We start from the raw sequence: 20,832 nt of genomic DNA, 5'->3' as shown, positions 1-20,832 counted from the left end.
AAAAAAAAAAAGCCAACCACAATCTGAGTTTAAAATCATCATAAAGTGTCTTTGGGGATTCTTGGTCGTGACACCGTACATTCACATTCCTCTTTATACGGAGACCCATCAGAAGGGCCGGCGCTTTGTCGTTGCTCTTTGGCTTGGCACGCAAGGCAGCAGGCCGTCAGACCGCTTGCTCTGCAGTTAGTGCATGACAGCACCAGCTGGCAACAGAAGACTGTGGAGCACAGCTGATATTGATCCCACGGGCAACCACAATATCTGCAAACTGGGGAATAGAGAAGCACATCATCATACTACGCTTGACATGCACCATTATGGTTTTGAAAGTTGTGTAACTACAAAAGGCTTGCACTACACACCTGAGATGATGTCTTTGTTGAATGCGATTGCATAACGTTCATCAAACACAAAGAGTTTACCGCGGTAAAAGCCGTCGGGAAACTGCTCCAGATATTTGTGAATGCCTCCTTTGAGCTGGTACACCTCCTTGCATACATTCTGTGGAATTTGGAGAATTTAAGCCTTTGCAGATTTGCTTAAATAAAAAAAATTTATTCAGACTTACTTTGGATCTGAGATAAGCTGAACCCCGCTCGCAGCGGATCCCTCCTGTACAATACATCAGAACCTTTTTATCCTTAAAGAGATCCAAATTCTCATCGACATAGTCTGGGAAGTAGCTGAATTTCCTGATGTCAGGGGCTAAACATTGACTGAACTGACCCTGAGAACAGACAGGTTATCAGACTCGCTATTACCCATAGTCTTCATCCAATTCTGACCTTTACTTGGCTAAATTAGTAGGGTGGTGCTTACAATTTTGCTCTCGTAGAAGTTTCTGCAGTCTAGCAGTATTGTATCACTACACGAGGACTTGTTTTCCACGAAGGTCTTCACTTCTTTATGAAATTCTTCTGGCTCCAAATGTATTCCTGTATGAAATACAAAATGTGCAAGATACCTGTCTAAATATTGCTCTTTTACAAATATACAGACAGTACACAAAAGTTGTGAGGCAAATTTTTTTTAAAGATTTATAATGTAAATAAAATGTGTACCAGCTAATCTGTACGAGATGGCATCTGGATCCACACCCATGGGGACAATTTCTTTGTAGACACCAACCCTAAGATCCAAAAAACAATCTGCACCACCTTCACTTTTCTAAAGTAAAAAAAAATATTTGTGTAGATTAATTTTGACTTTTTGGTGCATGTCAGTATTATTCTGGACAGTGTAAGTCAAATGGTTCTTTACTTTGAAATCCTGTGCTTGCATTATTTTAAAGGTTGGATGTGACAGCATTGCCTTGATGTAAAGTTTAGTGGCTGTTTTGGTGCCACCAACCGTCCCATTGATCCCCTCAGTAGCCACTCGAATCTGTGGATGAACCACCAGAAATGACTAACATAAAAACTAAAAAAAAAGTATTTTACTATACGCTTTCAGTTACCTTGCCTGTCAGATGAAGTTTTAAACAAAGCTCTTTTTGCCACTGGCAAATGAGTTTGGCATTTTTTACTTCGCAGTAGCAGTAATACAGCAACACTTCACCTGGGCCCCTAAAACAAATCATTTCAACGTAAACCCGTCATCCTAATATTATCAAACCATTATTTAACGACAACTCCATGCAATGCACCTACTTGATAAGATCATCTTCTGAGACGTTGCTTGTATCAGGGATCCAGGTTGACACATCTGTTAATTCATCGTTCAGCATGAAGTCCTCGTGTCCTGCCGGTTGGAGCATCATCTCCAGGGTCTCTGTGGTCAGCTGGTAAATTTCACTGGTGTGATCATTGGCAACATGTTTGTGTATTGATGACGACTCTTCAAATGACTTCCCACAGCATTGCCAAAGATCCGTAGTGTTTTTACAAGATGGGACTTTTTTGGACGCCACAAATGTTGCGAACGTCTAAGCATCAAGAGAATAGAAATATGTTTGAAATATTATATGGCTTTAACTTCAAATACAATTGTGAACAATCAGCTGTTTAGCATTACAAAACTCATCCATGTAGTGTTTATGCACTTTCATTAGGATTTAATGGTGTCCTATTGGTTCCCATCCACTTGATGACACCATCAAAACCCAACACATTACCAGTAGAGCATTATAGTTTTCCATTATAACCATTAACATTTCTGTTGCATGTATTACTCACCTTCTTCTTGATATAAGAATACAGTTTCCTTGTTGTTGAAAAGTCTGGTTTGTGTTCCTTATGGACCTCTGGACCAAAACTCTCAACATCCAGATGAACAAGCACACTCTCGGTGAAGCTGTCGCATGCCATTATAAACAGAATTAAGTATCACTACAATTATTTGTTCATGAGAATAACTACACAATCGCTATGAAACCACATACATATAAAAACAAATCACGTGACGCCCTCCAAATGTCTCGTGCAATTTAATAATTACACTTTTTAGCTTTATAAAACTAAACACACAAATTATTCAAGAGAATTCAACGTGGAATTCATGCTTGCGGAAGATAAAACCAGACGCACTGGTGGCGTATTTCCGGTGACGCAACGCACACGCCGGAAGTGCTCTTCTTAAATCGACCGCTTTATTTTTCTAGTGTGGCTAACCGCTGTTGCCATTCAAACGTTTATGCTTCACTGAACTCAGTTTTAGTGGATAGAAATATCCCTGCAAAACACCAGTTTGTAAATAGAGGGCTTTCTTTACTGATTAAAAAGTTTGCGTGTTACGTTTGAACAATGTCAAGGCGAAGACACAGCGATGAGAATGATGGTGAGCATGTTAGCCTATTAGCATGCACGCTATCTCAGATTTGTTATGTCATTGAAGTATTGTGATTTTTTATTTATTTTTATGCTTGTTTTTCGTGCTGTAGTTTTAAGATAATTTTCTGTTTATTTCCATAATGCGTTCAGCATCCAACACACATTTGCATGCTAAAATACGCACGACCAATTAAAATGTGTCACCATGTGAGCAAATGATTCAGTTGAAATGGGTACTACATGATGCATATAACGTTATATTATATACAATAAAAATCTGATTTGTTTTAAAAATAATAATTCTTGCCCTGCTTATACATTGCACTTTTTATGTAAATGCGTATTGCATTGTTTTGTATACAATAACACCACCTACGTTTCTTCTTTTGCTGTTTATCTTGTGCACTTATATATAACTTTTTATAAATATATAACGTATTGTTCATGGAGGCAATTTTTCTAAGTAAGTTCACTTATTCATGTTTTTTTATTATTATTCAAGGAGGTTCCCAACCTCACAAAAGGAGGAGAACATCTGAACCTATTGAGATCGAGGACCGTCTGGAGTCGCTGATATGCCGAGTGGGAGAAAAGGTATGATCTTACCCAGATAGATAGCACAGGTACGTCTGGTAAAGATCTGGAATACATCTGGTGTGTAAAAACATCTTATTAAGGTCTTAGAAAGAGCTGCTTTACATACATTCTAAATCAAAAACGTCTTGCAGACGTCTTCAATATGTCATCTTTTAGGAGACGTATTGCAGATGAGCAAACAATCTAAATAATACGTCTTGCAGATGTAAACGCGCAGACATCAAATAGACGTCTTTGAGATGTATGTGTGCTATCAGGGTACGTGTCTCTTTGAGCTGTGAATTTATAAAAATGAGTTCATATGTAACTGATGTACGTGTTTTAATGTTACTGTTTTCAGAGTACGTCCTCCTTGGAGAGTAATTTGGAAGGTCTTGCTGGTGTCCTGGAAGCTGATCTCCCGAATTATAAAAGCAAAATCTTACGCATCCTATGTTCTGTGTAAGTCGACTATTTTTGTATTTCTTTCCTGGATATGCCTCCAAAACTGATACGGTTGTCTGTGACACATTTCTGATTTGTTAACACAGTGCAAGGCTTTTGCCTGAGAAGCTGACGGTATACAGCACGCTGGTGGGGCTTCTCAATGCTCGCAACTATAATTTCGGAGGAGAGTTTGTGGAGGCCATGATTCGACAACTTAAGGAGACGCTGAAGTCAAACCTGTACACTGAGGCGCTTTACCTGGTATGTGTTATTGAATTATGTGTTAGGGAATTTCTGGGATATCAGGGAATTTTAAAGGTCTTTTTCAGACATTGAAAGTCAGGAATTTTTCTTGTTGGGTTGCTTTAAATTAACCCGCTTGTTAAGTAAGAAATGCTGTTTCCGGGTCCAAGCCTCCGCTGATATTAATTGAGACTATAATCTAAACAGACGTTTATTGGCATTGTTTTTTTCATGCATTTAATTTTTTATATAAGCATATATACATTTTTTTTTTATTATCAGGCTCATGGCATCTCAGACATAGGTCATGAAAATTCAGCTTTTTAGTTAGGGAGAAGTCAGGGAATTTGACATTTGGCTTAGATTGGGAACCCTGTGTGTATGTAGGGTTTTGTGCATTTTTTAATTTATTTTTTATTCTTTTTCATTGCAGGTGCGTTTCCTGAGTGACCTGGTGAACTGTCACGTCATTGCAGCTCCCTCCATGGTCGCTATGTTCGAAAACTTTGTCAGTGTTACACAGGAAGAGGACATTCCACAGGTACACATCTTACATCTGTTCATTAAGCAGACACTTTTATCTAATGGTTTCATAGATATGGTTTCTTATTGTTTAAAGATAATGGGATGCTAATGAATGTGTCTGTGCAGGTGCGGTCTGATTGGTATGTATACGCCGTGCTGTCGAGCCTCCCATGGGTTGGCAAGGAGTTGTACGAGAAGAAGGACGTAGAAATGGATCGCTTGCTCAACCAAATCGAGGGCTACCTGAAGTAAGTTCCTCTTTAAACCTTTACACATCTCAAGTTTATAAAGATATAATTTTTAAAGAAAAAAATTACAAGGGGGATTTATAGAAATGCATGTAAATTTGGTCATTATTTTGCAAATGGTTAATTTTTCAAAGGTTATCCTTTTCAGTAATTGTAATAAATTGGTGCAGTTAATTTGGAAGAATCTGCTCATGTTATTCATTTAATTTCAGGCGGCGACAGAAGATTCATGTTCCCATGTTGCAAGTGTGGACTGCAGAAAAGCCCCATCCACAGGAAGAGGTGAGAGTCAGACCGCAGATATGCAGATTGTCCATCGATTTTATTCTGATTTACTTCCATAACCTCTCCCTGTCTCTAGTATCTAGACTGTCTCTGGGCTCAAGTGCAAAAGCTGAAGAAGGACCGCTGGCAAGAGCGGCACATCCTGCGGCCGTATATCGCATTTGACAGCGTGCTGTGCGAAGCCCTGCAGCACAACCTGCCCCCCTTCACCCCTCCAGCCCACTCGGATGACGCCGTCTATCCAGTGCCCCGCGTTGTCTTTCGCATGTTCGATTACACCGATGCCCCAGAGGTACGAGGCCATAGACATCCCTTGATACTTGAGTTCTGCTGTAATTCAAATGTTTTTCCAGGCACAACTGAAATCAAAGAGATTAAGATGATATTATTACTTTCCCCACCTTTGTGACTTTGCTTACATCAGCCGATAAAAATGTCCATAGACTACTGAAAAATCATTTCTGATTTAAATCTTGTTTTTTTTTTGTATTTTAATGTTCTTTATAAAATGGGCAGTTCTGGTTCTTCATTCTGATTGGTTGAAACGCGTTCCAAGCCGTGATAAAACACCCCGGTAAACCCACGGTTCAGACGGCATTACATAAGTATCACTGCGCTACTGTTGCTGCGTACTGATTTATGAAAATAAACACCACAGTCTTAAATCATATTTTCATTGTGTCTTTGCTGCGTCTGTGTTGGTTGGGAACTGCGCTCTGTTGCAGCCACATTTAATTCTGAGGAACTACTTTGTTTGGCGGAATAATAATAATAATATTTGTACTAATATAATTACAACTTATTTGTGTTTTATTTTTATTTTATGAAATCCTGCTAACGTTATGCATATGAAGTAACCATTTTATAAAAGCAATAAACCCAGCGAAGCAGTGGGGTTACAGTGCATTTTATAACAGCTTCGCGCCGTGCCTAACAACGCCCCTTAGCTGTTATAATATGCACTGGTAACCCACTGCTTCTTGGGGCTTATTGCTTTAATAACTGTACGTTCATGCCATGTGGATGCAGTTGTGTGCTGGTGTATGTGTATGTGGATGCATTTGCTTTTAGCTGTATATTATTGTGTTTATCAGGGGCCGGTAATGCCAGGCAGTCATTCGGTTGAGCGTTTTGTCATCGAAGAGAATCTGCACTGTATCATCAAGTCCCACTGGAAAGAGAGGAAGACCTGGTCAGTCCATGAGTGATTTATAATTGCATGTATATTGGTGTCCAAAATCATATTTGTTTTGCTTTTTCTTGATTATATTTTAATTATTTTAATAATTTGGTACTCGTAAGTTGACAGAATTGACACGGACTAATTCGGACAACAGGAAATCATGACTTTCAGCTATACAAGACACTTTTTACAGATAATATTATATTGTTAAAATCATTAAAAATACAACCATATATATATATATATATATATATATATATATATATATATTTATATATATATATATATATATATATATATATATATATATATATATATATATATATATATATATATATTTATTGATTTATTTGTTTTTATTTATTTATATTTATTTATTTGTTTATTTATATATATATATATATATATATATATATATATATATATATATATATATATATATATATATATATATATATATATATATATATGTATATATGTATATTATCTTAATCTTTTTTATAATATATTTATATTTTATAATAAAATAATAATAATAATTATTATTATTATTATTATTATTTAAAATATATTATTATTTTAATTATTATTATATAGCCTAATTATGTTTTCTATACATATAAAGAAGATGTGCTTAATGGCAAACCTTCACTCTTCCTTCCTCATTTTTTAATGTTTATATGAAAGCGTCTGCTAAATGCCAAATGTAAACATTATGTAAATGTAATGAGTCCAAACAACAATGACTTGATTTATTTTTGATACAGATGCATGAAATAATATTAAATGTCTTTATCACATCCAATACTTTTTTACTCATTTTACTTCGGTGGACAACTGGTTGCAAATGTGTTCAATTATTAATAATTGAGACCCATTGACTTTGGACACCAAATGTACTTGCAGTTATGTAATCATCCACATGTTGAAAACATCAAGACCCACAAGCCACTGGTTGCAGATGTTAAAACTTTTTACCATGTTTTTTTTTTTTGTTTAAAGCGCTGCCCAGTTGCTCAGCTACCCTGGCAAAAACAAGATACCCCTTAACTACCACATAGTGGAGGTGAATAAAAATGCAGTGCTGTGCCACACACCAAAAACTTTCTCATGGTGCACTAATAATAATTATACCCAAGTTTGATTTGCTGGTGTAATGTTATGTGTTGATGTGTAGGTGATATTTGGGGAGTTATTCATGTTGCCTGCTCCACCCCACATTGATGTCTTGTACACGTCATTACTCATTGAGCTCTGTAAACTACAGCCGGGCTCCTTACCACAAGTCGTATCCTTTACCCAGAGTGAAACTGACAATATCCAGTCATGTTTTTGATGTGTTGATCGTCTCCAGCAGTTGTAGTTTTTCTTTAATCTGCGATTCATCAGCTTGCTCAAGCCACAGAAATGATGTACATGAGACTGGACACAATGAACACCGTGTGTATAGACCGGTGAGTCTGTGTGATGTTATGTGATCAAATTTACTCATTTAAAATTTAAACTATTGGTAAATGCAAACATCTTTAATCTTCAAAGCTTTGTGTCCTTTTATGACTTTTTTTATTCAGACTCATCAACTGGTTCTCACATCATTTAAGTAACTTCCAGTTCAGATGGAGCTGGGATGACTGGTAAGACGGAGTCATTTTTCTTTGAACATCATTAATCGCTTACATTTCTAGAAGCTTCTCGAGTCATTTAAGTGTTGAACTGTCTCTTCAGGGCTGACTGCTTGACTCAGGAGCCTGAAAAGCCCAAACCCAAGTTTGTTAAAGAGGTTTTGGAGAAGTGTATGAGGTACATTTCATTGCAAGCTTTTTATTATAGCTGCGAAGCGATATCGGTTTCTTCTTGTGTTGTTGTTAACGTGTCGTTCCTCCATTTTATAAATCTGCAGATTGTCATATCATCAGCGGATAGTGGACATCGTTCCTTCTGGTTTCTCCACTATGATTCCTGCTGATCCCTTGTGTCACTATAAATATGGAGATGAGACCAGTGGTACGTTCTGAAAACTGTATTTATCTGTGATTTGAGTCCAAGTGTAGTCAGACATAAACACAATATAATTCAAAAGATGGAATCATGTGCTAAAAAAGGATTAAGGGGTGGTTTCACGTACAGGGATTAGTTTAAGCCAGGACTAGTTTTGACAGCTCTTACATTCATTTTAGTCTAGGACTAGTCTAATCCTTGTCCGGGAAACCACCGCTATGTGTTTAAATTAGGAAAAATTTGATTTAATATTGATTATTGTCTAATCAGATTAGTGTCTATAACAAAAAATTATATAAACACTTTTTTACAATTTCTTTTATAGCTTCATTGCCAGGATATGCGGTGTCAATCACAGTATCTAATGCGATCAAAAACCGAGCGTCAAATGAGGAGATTCTCACCATATTAAAAGATGTACCAAATCCCAACCAGGATGATGATGATGGTGGGTCAACTGTCTTTTACTCTGTTAGATGGTGCAAGTGAACCACTTTATAAAGTACCTCATATCAGGGTTTTCTTACTTTATGATAGGGATCACATTTTTCATTTTCTTAATTATTTTGCCAATTTTCTAAGAATTGCACAAGTTACATTCAGAATGGCCTTTTTATTATATTTATTTCACATTATTTCAGCTGGTCACTTCTCTAATCAGATAGTTACAGATTGACTTGTTGAAACTGTTCCATTTACATTTGACCACATGAATTTACCAAAGTCATGGCTAATGGAGGGATGGATGGAGAGAGCGAGGGATGGATGGATGGAGAGGGAGGGAGGGAGGGAGGGAGGGATGGATGGAGAGAGCGAGGGATGGATGGATGGAGAGGGAGGGAGGGAGGGATGGATGGAGAGAGAGAGGGAGGGATGGATGGGTAGAGAGAGAGAGAGAGCTGAATGGATGTCCATTTATCTATCCATCAAGGGAGAGATGGAAAGATGGGTGTATGGATGGAGAGATGGATGGGTATCTATCCATTTATCTATCCATCAAGGGAGAGAGGGAGGGATGGGTGGATGGGTAGAGAGAGAGAGAGAGCTGAATGGATGTCCATTTATCTATCCATCAAGGGAGAGATGGAAAGATGGGTGTATGGATGGAGAGATGGATGGGTATCTATCCATTTATCTATCCATCAAGGGAGATAGGGAGGGATAGAGAGATGGATGGATGGAGGGATGGATGGATAGAGAGATGGGAGAATGGATGGAGAGAGATATTAATTTATCTATCCATTGAGGGAGAGGGAGAGAGGGATGGATGGATGGATGGATGGATGGATGGATGGAGAGAGGGATGGATGTATGTATGGATGGATGGAGAGAGGGATGGATGGATGGATAGATGGAGAGAGGGATGAATGGATGGAGAGAGGGATGGATGGATGGATGGAGGGAGGGAGGGAGGGAGGGATGAATGGATGGAGAGAGGGATGGATGGATGGATAGAGGATGGATGGAGAGAGGGATGGATAAAGATGGATGGATGAATGGATATCCATTTTATCTATCCATCGAGGGAGGGAGGGAGTGATTGATAGAAAGATGGATGGATGAATGGATATCCATTTATGGATGGATCGATGGATGGATGAATGGATTGATAGAGAGATGGATGGATAGAGAGAGAGAGGGATGGATAAAGATGGATGGATGAATGGATATCCATTTTATCTATCCATCGAGGGAGGGAGGGAGTGATTGATAGAAAGATGGATGGATGAATGGATATCCATTTATGGATGGATTGATGGATGAATGGATTGATAGAGAGATGGATGGATGGATAGAGAGAGATGGATTGATAGAGGGATGATTGATAGATTGAGAGTGAGAAAGAAAGAGATGGGGAGAGAGAGAAAGAGCAAGATAGAGAGCGAGATGGATGGAGAGAGATATTGGTAGACATTTACACTTTGTGCCTTTTTTTCTGAAAAATTTTCTAGGGACCCCTTAGAACCCCAGTATGAAACCCCCGCATTAGAGACTGAATAAAGAGTCTCTGTCAACTGCTAAAATAAAACAAGATTGTGTTCTACAATGTCAAAGTCATTATTCATAGACACATTTAGATTTCTTTAATGCAAAATAGTTTTTACTGCTTGTTTACAGCATGCATCAATCATAGATTATAATAGTTTATTATGTGTGACAGTGCAGTTCTCCTCTCTGTGCAGATGAGGGCGACACTTTCAACCCTCTGAAGATTGACGTTTTCCTACAGACGTTGCTTCATTTGGCTGCCAAGTCCTTCAGTCATTCTTTCAGTGCTCTGGCCAAGTGAGTATCTTCAGCCAAAGCCCACACAGACCTGCCAGCAGCCGTTTCTCCTGCCCATAAACACTCTCTGATAGCTGTGTTTAGATCGCAATCATGGCATGCTGAGGAAAGCATTAAAGTCTACTTGTTTATGCCACAGGTGCTTTTGTTTGCTGAATGTATTTCTGTTCTCCGTGTCTTTTTCAGGTTCCACGAGGTCCTAAAGAACCTAACAGAGAGCGATGAGGGGAAACAGCACATCCTCAGGGTTCTCTATGACTTCTGGAGGAACCACCCACAGGTCAGCTTATTTTTCTGACCCATCATTCAACATTTTAAAACTAGGCGTGACAGGGCCACAAAACCAGTTTTAAGGGTAAATTGGTTAATATTGAGATTTAAACATTATCCAAAAGCTAAAATAAATAAGCTGTTTAATGATGTATGGTTGTTGGGATAGGACAATATTTAGCCGAGATGCAACGATTTGAAAATCTGGAACATGAGAGTGCCCACAAAAAACGAAATATTGAGAAAATCGCATTTAAAGGTGAAAGGTCAAATGTACTAAATATTTACTTAGAATATGATACTAATGATTTTTGGCATAATTTTGACCCATGTAATGTCAGACCAGTCTCACGAAATACCGTACCTATTTTAATTGTTTTTCGTGATACTGTCATGAATTTCCGTGTTTTTTCGTGCTCGTATTACGAATTTCCATTTATGTGTCATTGTCAAGTATTTGTAACTCGACAGTTTTGTCCTGTTTTCTTACCGTTGTCGCTTCGGTTTAGGGTTAGATTTACATAAAATGACATCCCCTTACCCAAACCCAACTCTAACCCTAACGCCAGGCGACAATGGTTTGCAAATCAGAAAAAAATTGTATAAACCAATACTTAAAGTGACATCCTAATGCAACCACCAAATCTAACCCTAAACTGAAGCGACTATGGTTTGAAAAAAGGAAAAAGCAGTTAAGTAACCAATACGTGACAATGACACATAAACAGAAATTTGTGATACAATCAAGAAAAAAACGCAGAAATTCATGACAGTATCATGAAAAAAATAAAACATGTATGTGACTATAGGTACGTATTTTCGTGACAATGGGCTGACATAACATGGGTCAAAATTATCGATTTTTCTTTTATGCCAAAAATCATTAGTGTATATTAGGGATGAACGATACATCGAATTTTCATCGTCATCGCGATATGAACTCACGCGATGAACACATCGCAACAGACAGCCTTGACGCGATGAATGAAGGGAAAACGGTAAGCGCATGTAATAAACGTTTGACCTATCACGTTTAGTCCTGAAGAAATGCCCTTCGTCCCAAACCGCATACTTTCATACTATTTAGTAGGCGAAAAGCACTACTCGTACTCTTTGCATACTATATAGTATTGAAGTAGGCAGTTTGGGACGCACGGATGGTTTGCGCGTTCATGCTATTAGGCCAATTTAGGCAGTATGTGCGCTCTGGGAGCATCGCGACTCGCACGCAGTGCGAAGCGCTAATTTTTCCAGGCTTTTCAAAAACATTTTAACTTTTCAGAATGACACAAGCGCAGCGTGCAGATCATGTGACAATAACCTATGTGTCTAGCGTTTTCCACGCATTTTAAAACATGAAAAAATATAAAATATTTACCGCAACTCACATCGTCATCGCAACATTAAACAATGTCATTGCACATCGCAACTTTTCCTCACATCGTGCAGCCCTACTGTATATATAATGTAAGAAATTCGCTGAAATTTGTGGCAGTATCACGAAATATATCTAAATTTTACGCGACTATAGGTACGTAATTTCGTGAGACTGGGTAGGTTATGTATTTTTTGCTTTTTCTACAAATATACCCAACGTCTTACCTGTGGTCCAAGGTCACAAATGAGTCAAAACATGTCCACAAGACATTATATGGATAGTTCACCTAAACATTTTAATTATAAGCTTGTATGAGTTTCATTTATTCTGTTGAACAAAAAAAAAGATTTTTTGCTAAGTGATGTTAAGCACACAGTTGATGGTACCCATTGACTTCCATCGTATCTGTTTTTTCTACTATGGAAATTAATGGGTAACAAAAAAATCTTAGATTTTCTGTGCATATCATACTTTTTCTGTATGATTACACGTCTATATTTTATTCCTTACATGTTGTCTCTTAACACCCTCCATGTGCTCAGATGATCTCCGTCTTAGTGGACAAGCTGATTCGGACTCAGATCGTGGATTGCGCGGCCGTGGCCAACTGGATTTTCTCTTCTGATATGGCTCACGATTTCACCAGGTAAACGCATTCACACTTATGGTGCTTTTCTATTGCATAGTACCCCACGGTTTGGTCGGGTCAGCTTACTTTTGTGAGCCTTTCCACTGGGTGCAATATGTAGTACCCAATACTTTTTTTTATTAGTACCACCTTGTTTGGGGTTCCAAGCGACCCGAGCTGATACCAAAACGTGATGAGAAAACACTGTAGATCACTGATAGGTCTGCGAGAATCGTCACTACCAGCGTCATCGCTATAATGTAAACGATTAGCTTTACCTTCATGCTAGCTTGCGCTGTCTCGAGCAAACATGTTGTCGTCTGTGCTTTGCTGTAAGTTCCCAAACTGCCTTTTAGCAATGAAAAACATCCACAGGTTGAGAATCAGGAACACCATACCAGTTTTCATCCAGACTTGCAGTTTGTGGCAGCACATTCGCGTCGCGCACGTCCGCATTTATGCTTAAATGCAACTTAAAGGAGACTCACACGTGCTAAACTGTTCGCTTTAAATGCTTATATCTTGTATGCGAATGTTGATTCATACCAAAATGCTTTTTTTGCATAGTTGTGTTTGACACATGAAAACGTCTCGGGTTACGTATGTAACTGTTGTTCACTGAGAAGGGAACGAGATGCTGCGTCTCTTTTGTCATACTTCCTGCGTCCCTGTAATGCCTTCTTTGGCAATATTTCATATAGCGATATACTTCCTGGCTTCTGCGTCACCCTGTCTTTGTCGTTAAGCCTCACCATTGGTTGAATTTGATACACCCATTCGGACGCACTTACCCCTGGAGGCGTCCCCAAAGTGTCACCGCAGTAACGCAGCGCGAGTTCCCTCGAAAGGGAACTGTAACAATGTATCTTAAAAGGTAACACGATGTAACCTTGCTCTCACTTGAAATGTGTCCCCACATTTAGTCCTTGAATTTGAGGGTATTGGACCTGGAAAGTCTTTGAAAGGTCCTTGAATTTGACGTTAACTAAAGTGTGGAAACCATGAAATATAACGACATGCCTATAATCCCTCCCTACTCCGAACTGTTACTAAACTAGATGGAAAAGCTAACAAAGCCAAAGTGAGTTGAGCTGACCTGACTTGACCCAAACAGTGGGTTATTATGCAATGGAAAAGTGCCATTAGCAGTGCCGGATGATAACTTCATCTGTATTGAGTCTTGTTTGTCGACGCCGTGCAGGTTTTACGTGTGGGAGATTCTTCACTCGACCATCCGGAAGATGAACAAACACGTGCAGAAGATCCAGAAAGAGTTAGATGAGGCGAAAGAAAAGCTGGAAAAGCAACAAAACAAAAAGGTAGTGCTATAGTGCACTCCCATTCGTCTCACTGGCAGGTGCTGGATGACTGAATGATGATTGATGCTGAGTGTTGAGTCTCTCTCTTTCCAGCAGCGGGACAGTGGCGATGAAGAGGACATGGAGAAGAACAGTGAGGATGAGGAAGGTCAGTTAGAGGAGCAGATCGAGAAGCTTCAGGAGAAAGTAGAGTCGGCCCAGAGCGAACAGAAGAATCTCTTCCTTGTTATTTTCCAGGTGCGTTTGCGTTATTTCTCATCTCGCTGACATGCATGGTTTGTTTTATTTTTTGTAGTGGTGTCATCCCTAACTTTTCAAAAGATGTGCCGGGAAAAGTCCTTTATACAGCTCGTTCCTGTTTGTCAAGAAAGAATAAACATTCTTTATGGGTCTTTCTTTCTCTCTTTGTGTTTCATTATGATATTTGAGCGCATGCACAAAATGCCTGAAGCTCCGAGAGCACAAAAGAGCTGTTTTTATCTCTCTCTCTCTCCATCAGCGCTTCATTATGTTACTGACAGAACACCTGGTTCGCTGCGAGACCGGCAGCATCGACATCAACACCACCTGGTACAAGAACTGCATCGAGAGGCTGCAGCAGATCTTCCTCATGGTACACCTCATCCTCACGACTGTTATCTTCACGTCGTCGTTGTCCCATTAGAGCTCACTGTTAATGTGTGTTTTTTTTTTTTTTTAACAGCATCATGTGATCATCCAGCAGTACATGGGCACCCTGGAGAACTTGCTTTTCACAGCCGAGCTTGACCATCACATCCTGGCTGTGTACCAGCAGTTCTGTGCTCTGCAACTATGAATGCCCACAATGCATCACTTCATCAACCTGCCTGTTTATGGTTTATGTATCATTTCAAGGTTAGCTGCATCTACGGGGAATCTTCGAAATGATGGTTTTCTCTGTTGTAGTGGTATTGAAATTCGTCAGACCCTTTTTAGGGCACATATGTATGTGTTGTTTTTATTTTTTTCCTTTTTTTAAATTTCGTGTAATTGGCCATTCCTTGGAAAAGTGTCAGTCCTTTGAAACGCCCAGTGTTTAGGAAACGGTAAGGGAGAGCTGTGTTTTACTCCAGCACCCTTCATATAAAATTATTCTGCAGAATTTTTATGCGTTTTACGTCATTTTGATGGAGAAATGACTCGATTGAATTGCGATACAATGTTGTGAGCCTGTATTATGAATGGTGTGCCTCTGTAGAGAACATTGAGCCCTTAAGTTTTGAATGATGAATGTCTTCCTCTTTTTTTATATAAAAAACCTACAAACAAAAATATCCGTTTTTGTCTGTTGTTTTTGAACACCTCCCATTAAGGTTGAATGCAAAATACACTAGGCAACATTTGAAGTGGATCAAAACCTTTCTTAAAATGATCTTAAAACCAATACCTAATACCTGTTCTTGTCTAAGGACAACTTTAATGAACGTTTTTGATCCACTTCAAATGTTGATTAGTATATATTGAGTTGATATGTTTACAAAATCACATCTTCCCAAGTCAAATGAAAGATTGATTTTGTCTACACTGTCAAGAAATGGCCCCAAGCTGTCACTGGGGGAGGTACCCTTTTAAAAAGAAAAACTTTGCACCTATAGGGGCGGTTTCCCAGACACGGTTAAGATTAGTCTAGGCTTGAATTATATTAGGACATTTATGTAGTTTTTACAAACAAACCTTACAAAAACAATACAGGTGTGCATCTCGAGATAAAACAATGGTACTAATATATGTCAGTGCAAGATATTTTTTAAATTAAAGCAGCTCAAACGTGCATTTTAGTCTGGGACTAGGATAAGTCCTGTCTGGGAAACCGCCCCAAAGATTTTATCAGTACCTCAGATGTACAGACTGATACAAAGAGGGCTTATTAGCAACTCTAAATTACATATTGGTACCATGTTAGTACAGTGAAGGCTGGGGTAAATACAGTACCATGCAAAAGTCTTAGGTTACCATGCCACCATTAGATTTCCATTAGATTCATATATCATTATTTCTCAGTCTCTTTATATAAATACAACCAGAAAATTTGTGTGTAGTATTAAAAACCGTATAAGTACCAAGTGTTTCAAGTAAATTGCCCTTCCACTTGAGCAATAGCGGGCAAGTGCAGGATCTCTTAAACGTAAATTTAACTAAATCCTAATTTTAATTCAAGATTTCAGTCTACTTAAAAAAAGCTCTAGATGTTTTTTCGTGCCAAGAGATGTAATGCTTAAATATTGACTGATGCCTTATGAAGACATATAGTTCTGAAAGTTTTGTTTTTAATTTTGTGTACATATTTTCTGTTTGTATTTTAATATAAAGAGTGACATAAATATGAATAAAACTTTGCTTAAACCACAAAGCTGGTGCTGGTGGTCTAAGACTTTTGCACAGTACTGTATTTTGATCATTTTATTTAAAGGGGCCATGACATGAAAATCTGACTTTTTCCATGTTTAAGTGCTATGATTGGGTCCCTAGTGATGCTATCAACCTAGAAAATTTGAAAAAGATCAACCCAGTAACTTAGTTTTGGTAAACCATTCTCTACAAGCACATGAAAAAATAGGTCGTTGAAATTTGGCTCTCCTTATGATGTCATAAGGAGCTCTTATTATAATAATCCAACTCCTTAATCCAACCACAGCACTGCCATTTAGTTCAGAGAAAAAATAATTCACAGAACAATTGAGTTTCAATTTCAACAAACCACCATCATTGTGATCAGTGTTTGCACTTGATCTAAACATGTGCATTTTAGAGGACACACCCAAAACGGCACATTTTTGCACACACCTACAAAGTGGCCATTTTAACATGCTATAATAAATTATTTATATGGTATTTTGAGCTAAAACTTCACACATGTGCTCTGGGGACACCAAAGATGTATTTGACATCTTAAAAAAGTCCTGTGACATGGGCCCTTTAACTGTGTGTACTCTAAACAAAAAGTGAATATTATCTATCTTTTTCTCAATCTGCTTTAATTCCTTATGGCCAGTGTTTGATTATTTGCATGTAAATACATTTAAAAGAGTGTTAAAAACATAAGCCGAAAGTTTGCTTGTTTAGCAATCAAATTTATTGCATAAGTTTTAACACATTAAAATAAAAGTACACTGATGTACATTTATTGCATACTGTGGTAAAACTTGCCTATAATTACTTTTTTTTATCTTAAATTAGGGCACATTTTATTACACAATGGAGTTAAAAGATCCTGAGTTCATTTGAGAATGGTCCAAAGAATTGGAAAGTTAATCTGACTTTTCTACCAATATGACCATGGACCACAAAAAACAGCTATAAGGGTCATTTTTTATTTCAATTGAATCTGAAAGCTAAATAAATAATTTTCCCTTTAATGTACTGTAATAGGAAAATATGTGGTTGAGAGACAACTATTTAAAAATCTGTAATCTGTGGGTGCACAAAAATGCAAAATATTAAGAAATTGCCTTTAGAGTTGTCCAAATAAAGTCCTTTGCAACACCTAAATGATGATACATAAATTTTTAATGTTTAAGGTACACTCAAAAAAATGATTCAAGCCCTTCTTAAAAATGACACATTAAAATTGTGTTCAAATAATTTAAAATACCTCATTAAGAGCTATAAGTATATATATATTTAATTAGTATAACACAAAATAAATATGTACTTTAATTTATTGATTTCTTTTTAATTGCGTTAACACAATTAGTTTGAGTTTGGGTTCTGGAAAAATAATTTCCCAGCATGCTTTGCATGCAACTGCTTTTGGAGAGTAATTTTTTTAATTGAGTGTTATTTATGCATTTTTAGGTAAAGAGAAAGACTTAATAGTGCTTAATGTCTGTTAAGTTTATTGATTTAGAAGCGTTTGTGTTATATTTTTTCAAATTGTTTGGTTACCATCGTGCAGAAGGGTGGCGCTTGTGGTTAGGTTGTGGACAGTGTTGTGTGTAACGCGTTACCGTAACGTAACTACGGTAACGCGTTACTACTGAAAATTTGGTAACGTAACGTAGTTCATTTTCCCATTTTCCAATTCAATTCAGCACAACGTTACTTTTGGTTAGATTTGACAGCGACACTGCCATCTGCGTGCTTGCACAATAGTCACAAGGTCCACACACATGACAGAGGCTCGTATCTGTCTGCAAAGAAATCATGGCAAGCAAGAAGCAGCTGACGCTAACTTTTGAGGGATAGAGGCATCTTAATTTTAATCAATGTTTTATCAGCCAATTGCCTGATTTTAATAAATAAGAAATAAATTAAAGAAATTGATTCAGCTTCATATTTATGTTTAAATGAAATGATAAAACATTGATTGAAATTAAGATACAATTAATACAAAACGAAATTCACTTTAGAGAAAGGTTTCTACGAAAACAAACTTAATAAAGTAGTCAAAATCATGTCTACCCACTCCGTTTGAAGTGAGTTTCGTTTTGTATTAATTGTATCTTATCATAGTATCTCGGAAGATCGTGCTTGTTAAATAGCTCTGTGGCTATACTGCACTGAAGCGGCAGTTTAAAATATAAACCCAGAATTCAGCGAACGTCAAGAACAAGAAAACGGAAACAACAATCAGACAGAGACGCGGAATTTACATAATGTTACACAGACCATGTTTAAATTTCAATGTTTCTGCACAGAAATACCAACTTGTTCACTTTGTTTGGTATTAATAAGCTGCGCATTGGAGTGCTGGCCGTGGTGCTGAAGACGCGCTCGGACGGAGTACTGGTGGCAGCACAGATATTTACGTGCAACCTATTGGAAACTATTATTCGTTATTATATAATTATTATTCGTTATTTTACTTAATAACTTCCACTTAAGAAGAGTTCTGTACTTTTTATTTCAATATTTCTCTTTATATAAATACTATTTTGTACTTAAATCTATAATTTCATTATTTTACTAACCCAACTAACTCATCTGGGCTTTCCGATAGGTTGCACGTAAGGGGAAAAGTATAGCTTTCTTCCCCTTGAGAAGAGTTCTGCACTTTTAAACTTAAAAAAAGATATCTCTTTACAAAAAAAACTTTTTTTTCTTCTATTTAAAAGCTGTAATTTCGTTATTTTACTAACCCAACTAATGACTCCTCCACTTTCCAATAGATTGCACGTAGATATCTGTGTATATGTGCCATCACGCGTCTTCAGCACCGCGGGGAGCAGCCAGCACTCCAATGTGCAGCTTATTAATACCAGACAAAGTTGGTATTTCTGTCCAGAAACATTGAAATTTATACATGGTCCGTGTAACGTAATTTAAATCTCGCATCTTGGCCTTATTGTTTTTTTCTTGTTCTTGACGTTCGCTGAATTCTGGGTTTATATTTTAAAGCTCCAGTGCAGTATAGCCACAAAGCTATTTAACAATGAGCACAATCTCCCGAGACACTACAACATGCTACTAATAATTCATTAATAAGAGCTGTTTTCTTGTACACAATTAAATATTTTTAAGTTAAATGTACAGTGTTATTACACGGCTCTCTGGAAAGCTTGATTCTGATTGGTCAGTTGAGACATTTGCAGGTTCGTTCTTTTCAAATAATAACCGCTCCAAAATAATAACGCATAGCCGGACTACTTGCACGAGTAAAATTGCTCCGCGCCAATAAAGATCAATAAAGATTACTGTCTGTTTGGCGCCATCTTGTGACAAACACTCGACAACCACGACAAGACACAGAGAGCTTACTGAGACTGAACTTGACAAAATAGAGCATGACAGCTACGAAGCCAACACACAAAAAAATACAGAATGGGCATTAAAACTTCTCAAAGACTGGCTAAAAGAGAAAAAAATGGAGACAGACAAGTATGAAGCAGAGGATCTTAATAAGGTATTACGATCATTTTATGCATCTGTGCAAAGTTTCGCGGAAGGATAAAAATGTTCATTTAAAACAAATATGCCAATAAAATGTTTCAAATTCATATTCATGTCCAGTTTTTTTTCTTATGTGGCAAGTAGCCGTGTAATAAGCGGGATAATGTAGAGGCAGCCGGTAGTTATTGGGAAATAAGCCCCTTCAGTGTGATACTGATCACACTGTCGGGGCTTATTTCCCAATAACTACCGGCTGCCTCTACATTATCCCTTACTTAAAACATGTAAAAAAGACAAGATTTTAACAAAGTCAAGATCAAATGCCTGAGTAACAGGGTATTGTGTGTATGTGTTCGTGTGTTTGTGTGTGTTTCCAAAATATTTTCAAAATACAGGCAACATAAAAGTAACGTAAAAGTAACGAGTAAAGTAAAAAGTTACTTTCCAAAGGCGGTAACTAAGTAAAGTAATGGATTACTTTTTTAAAAAGTAACGAGTAACGAGCAAACACTACTTTTTTAAAGTAACTTCCCCAACACTGGTTGTGGATGTGACGTTTTTCTCTCAATGAGCACTAACTGGGTTAATGCCTGTTTGGAGATCAGACTCTTCTCACATGCTCATCCAAAGTATCATATGTCATTATTATTAGCATGCTAACATGTGCTCATGCTAATTAGTATGATATAAAAATGTTTTATATAAAATAAATATTTCTGAATTGAGTTATTCAGACTACACTACATTGAGTTATTCAAACTACACTAAATTGAGTTATTCAGACTACACTACATTAAGTTATTCAAACTACGCTAAATCGAGTTA

The 20,832-nt window shown here is 37.5% G+C and overlaps 2 protein-coding genes across 2 annotated transcripts; one reads left to right on the top strand and one right to left on the bottom strand.

The window, feature by feature from the left end:
- Positions 1-5: 5 nt before the first annotated feature.
- Positions 6-2,509, bottom strand: LOC135719252 (thiosulfate sulfurtransferase/rhodanese-like domain-containing protein 2). Its single transcript, XM_065241882.2, has 9 exons — positions 2,178-2,509; positions 1,653-1,927; positions 1,460-1,568; positions 1,264-1,386; positions 1,065-1,170; positions 823-938; positions 572-730; positions 366-504; positions 6-271 (listed from the first exon to the last, which is right to left on the bottom strand). The coding sequence occupies exons 1-9, from the start codon at positions 2,307-2,309 to the stop codon at positions 39-41; spliced, it is 1,392 nt and encodes a 463-aa protein (XP_065097954.1). The 5' UTR covers positions 2,310-2,509; the 3' UTR covers positions 6-38.
- A 75-nt stretch (positions 2,510-2,584) lies between these two features.
- On the top strand, positions 2,585-15,450 carry LOC135745622 (nuclear cap-binding protein subunit 1). Its single transcript, XM_073812145.1, has 23 exons — positions 2,585-2,778; positions 3,274-3,365; positions 3,709-3,809; positions 3,899-4,055; positions 4,471-4,578; positions 4,689-4,810; positions 5,023-5,092; positions 5,172-5,387; positions 6,190-6,287; positions 7,281-7,344; positions 7,456-7,566; positions 7,668-7,732; positions 7,850-7,912; positions 8,004-8,078; positions 8,179-8,282; positions 8,602-8,724; positions 10,460-10,562; positions 10,749-10,842; positions 12,753-12,856; positions 14,040-14,157; positions 14,251-14,394; positions 14,657-14,770; positions 14,861-15,450. Exons 1-23 carry the CDS (start codon positions 2,745-2,747, stop codon positions 14,972-14,974), a joined length of 2,394 nt encoding a protein of 797 aa, XP_073668246.1. The 5' UTR covers positions 2,585-2,744; the 3' UTR covers positions 14,975-15,450.
- The last annotated feature ends 5,382 nt before the right edge of the window (positions 15,451-20,832 follow it).

Source organism: Paramisgurnus dabryanus, chromosome 16 (genome assembly GCF_030506205.2).
Source record: "Paramisgurnus dabryanus chromosome 16, PD_genome_1.1, whole genome shotgun sequence".
Taxonomy (NCBI): domain Eukaryota; kingdom Metazoa; phylum Chordata; class Actinopteri; order Cypriniformes; family Cobitidae; genus Paramisgurnus; species Paramisgurnus dabryanus.
Note: the sequence above shows the minus strand (reverse complement) of the source record. Positions and strands in the feature narration are given on the sequence as shown.

Coding starts and splice junctions, on each gene's coding strand:
- LOC135719252 (XM_065241882.2), bottom strand. CDS start 2,309: ATGGCATGCGACAGCTTCACCGAGAGTGTGCTTGTTCATCTGGATGTT. Junction 731..822: donor ACTTCTACGAGAGCAAAATT/GTAAGCACCACC, acceptor GTCTGTTCTCAG/GGTCAGTTCAGTCAATGTTT. Junction 272..365: donor CAACAAAGACATCATCTCAG/GTGTGTAGTGCA, acceptor TCTATTCCCCAG/TTTGCAGATATTGTGGTTGC.
- LOC135745622 (XM_073812145.1), top strand. CDS start 2,745: ATGTCAAGGCGAAGACACAGCGATGAGAATGATG. Junction 6,288..7,280: donor TGGAAAGAGAGGAAGACCTG/GTCAGTCCATGA, acceptor TTTTGTTTAAAG/CGCTGCCCAGTTGCTCAGCT. Junction 7,567..7,667: donor CGGGCTCCTTACCACAAGTC/GTATCCTTTACC, acceptor GCGATTCATCAG/CTTGCTCAAGCCACAGAAAT.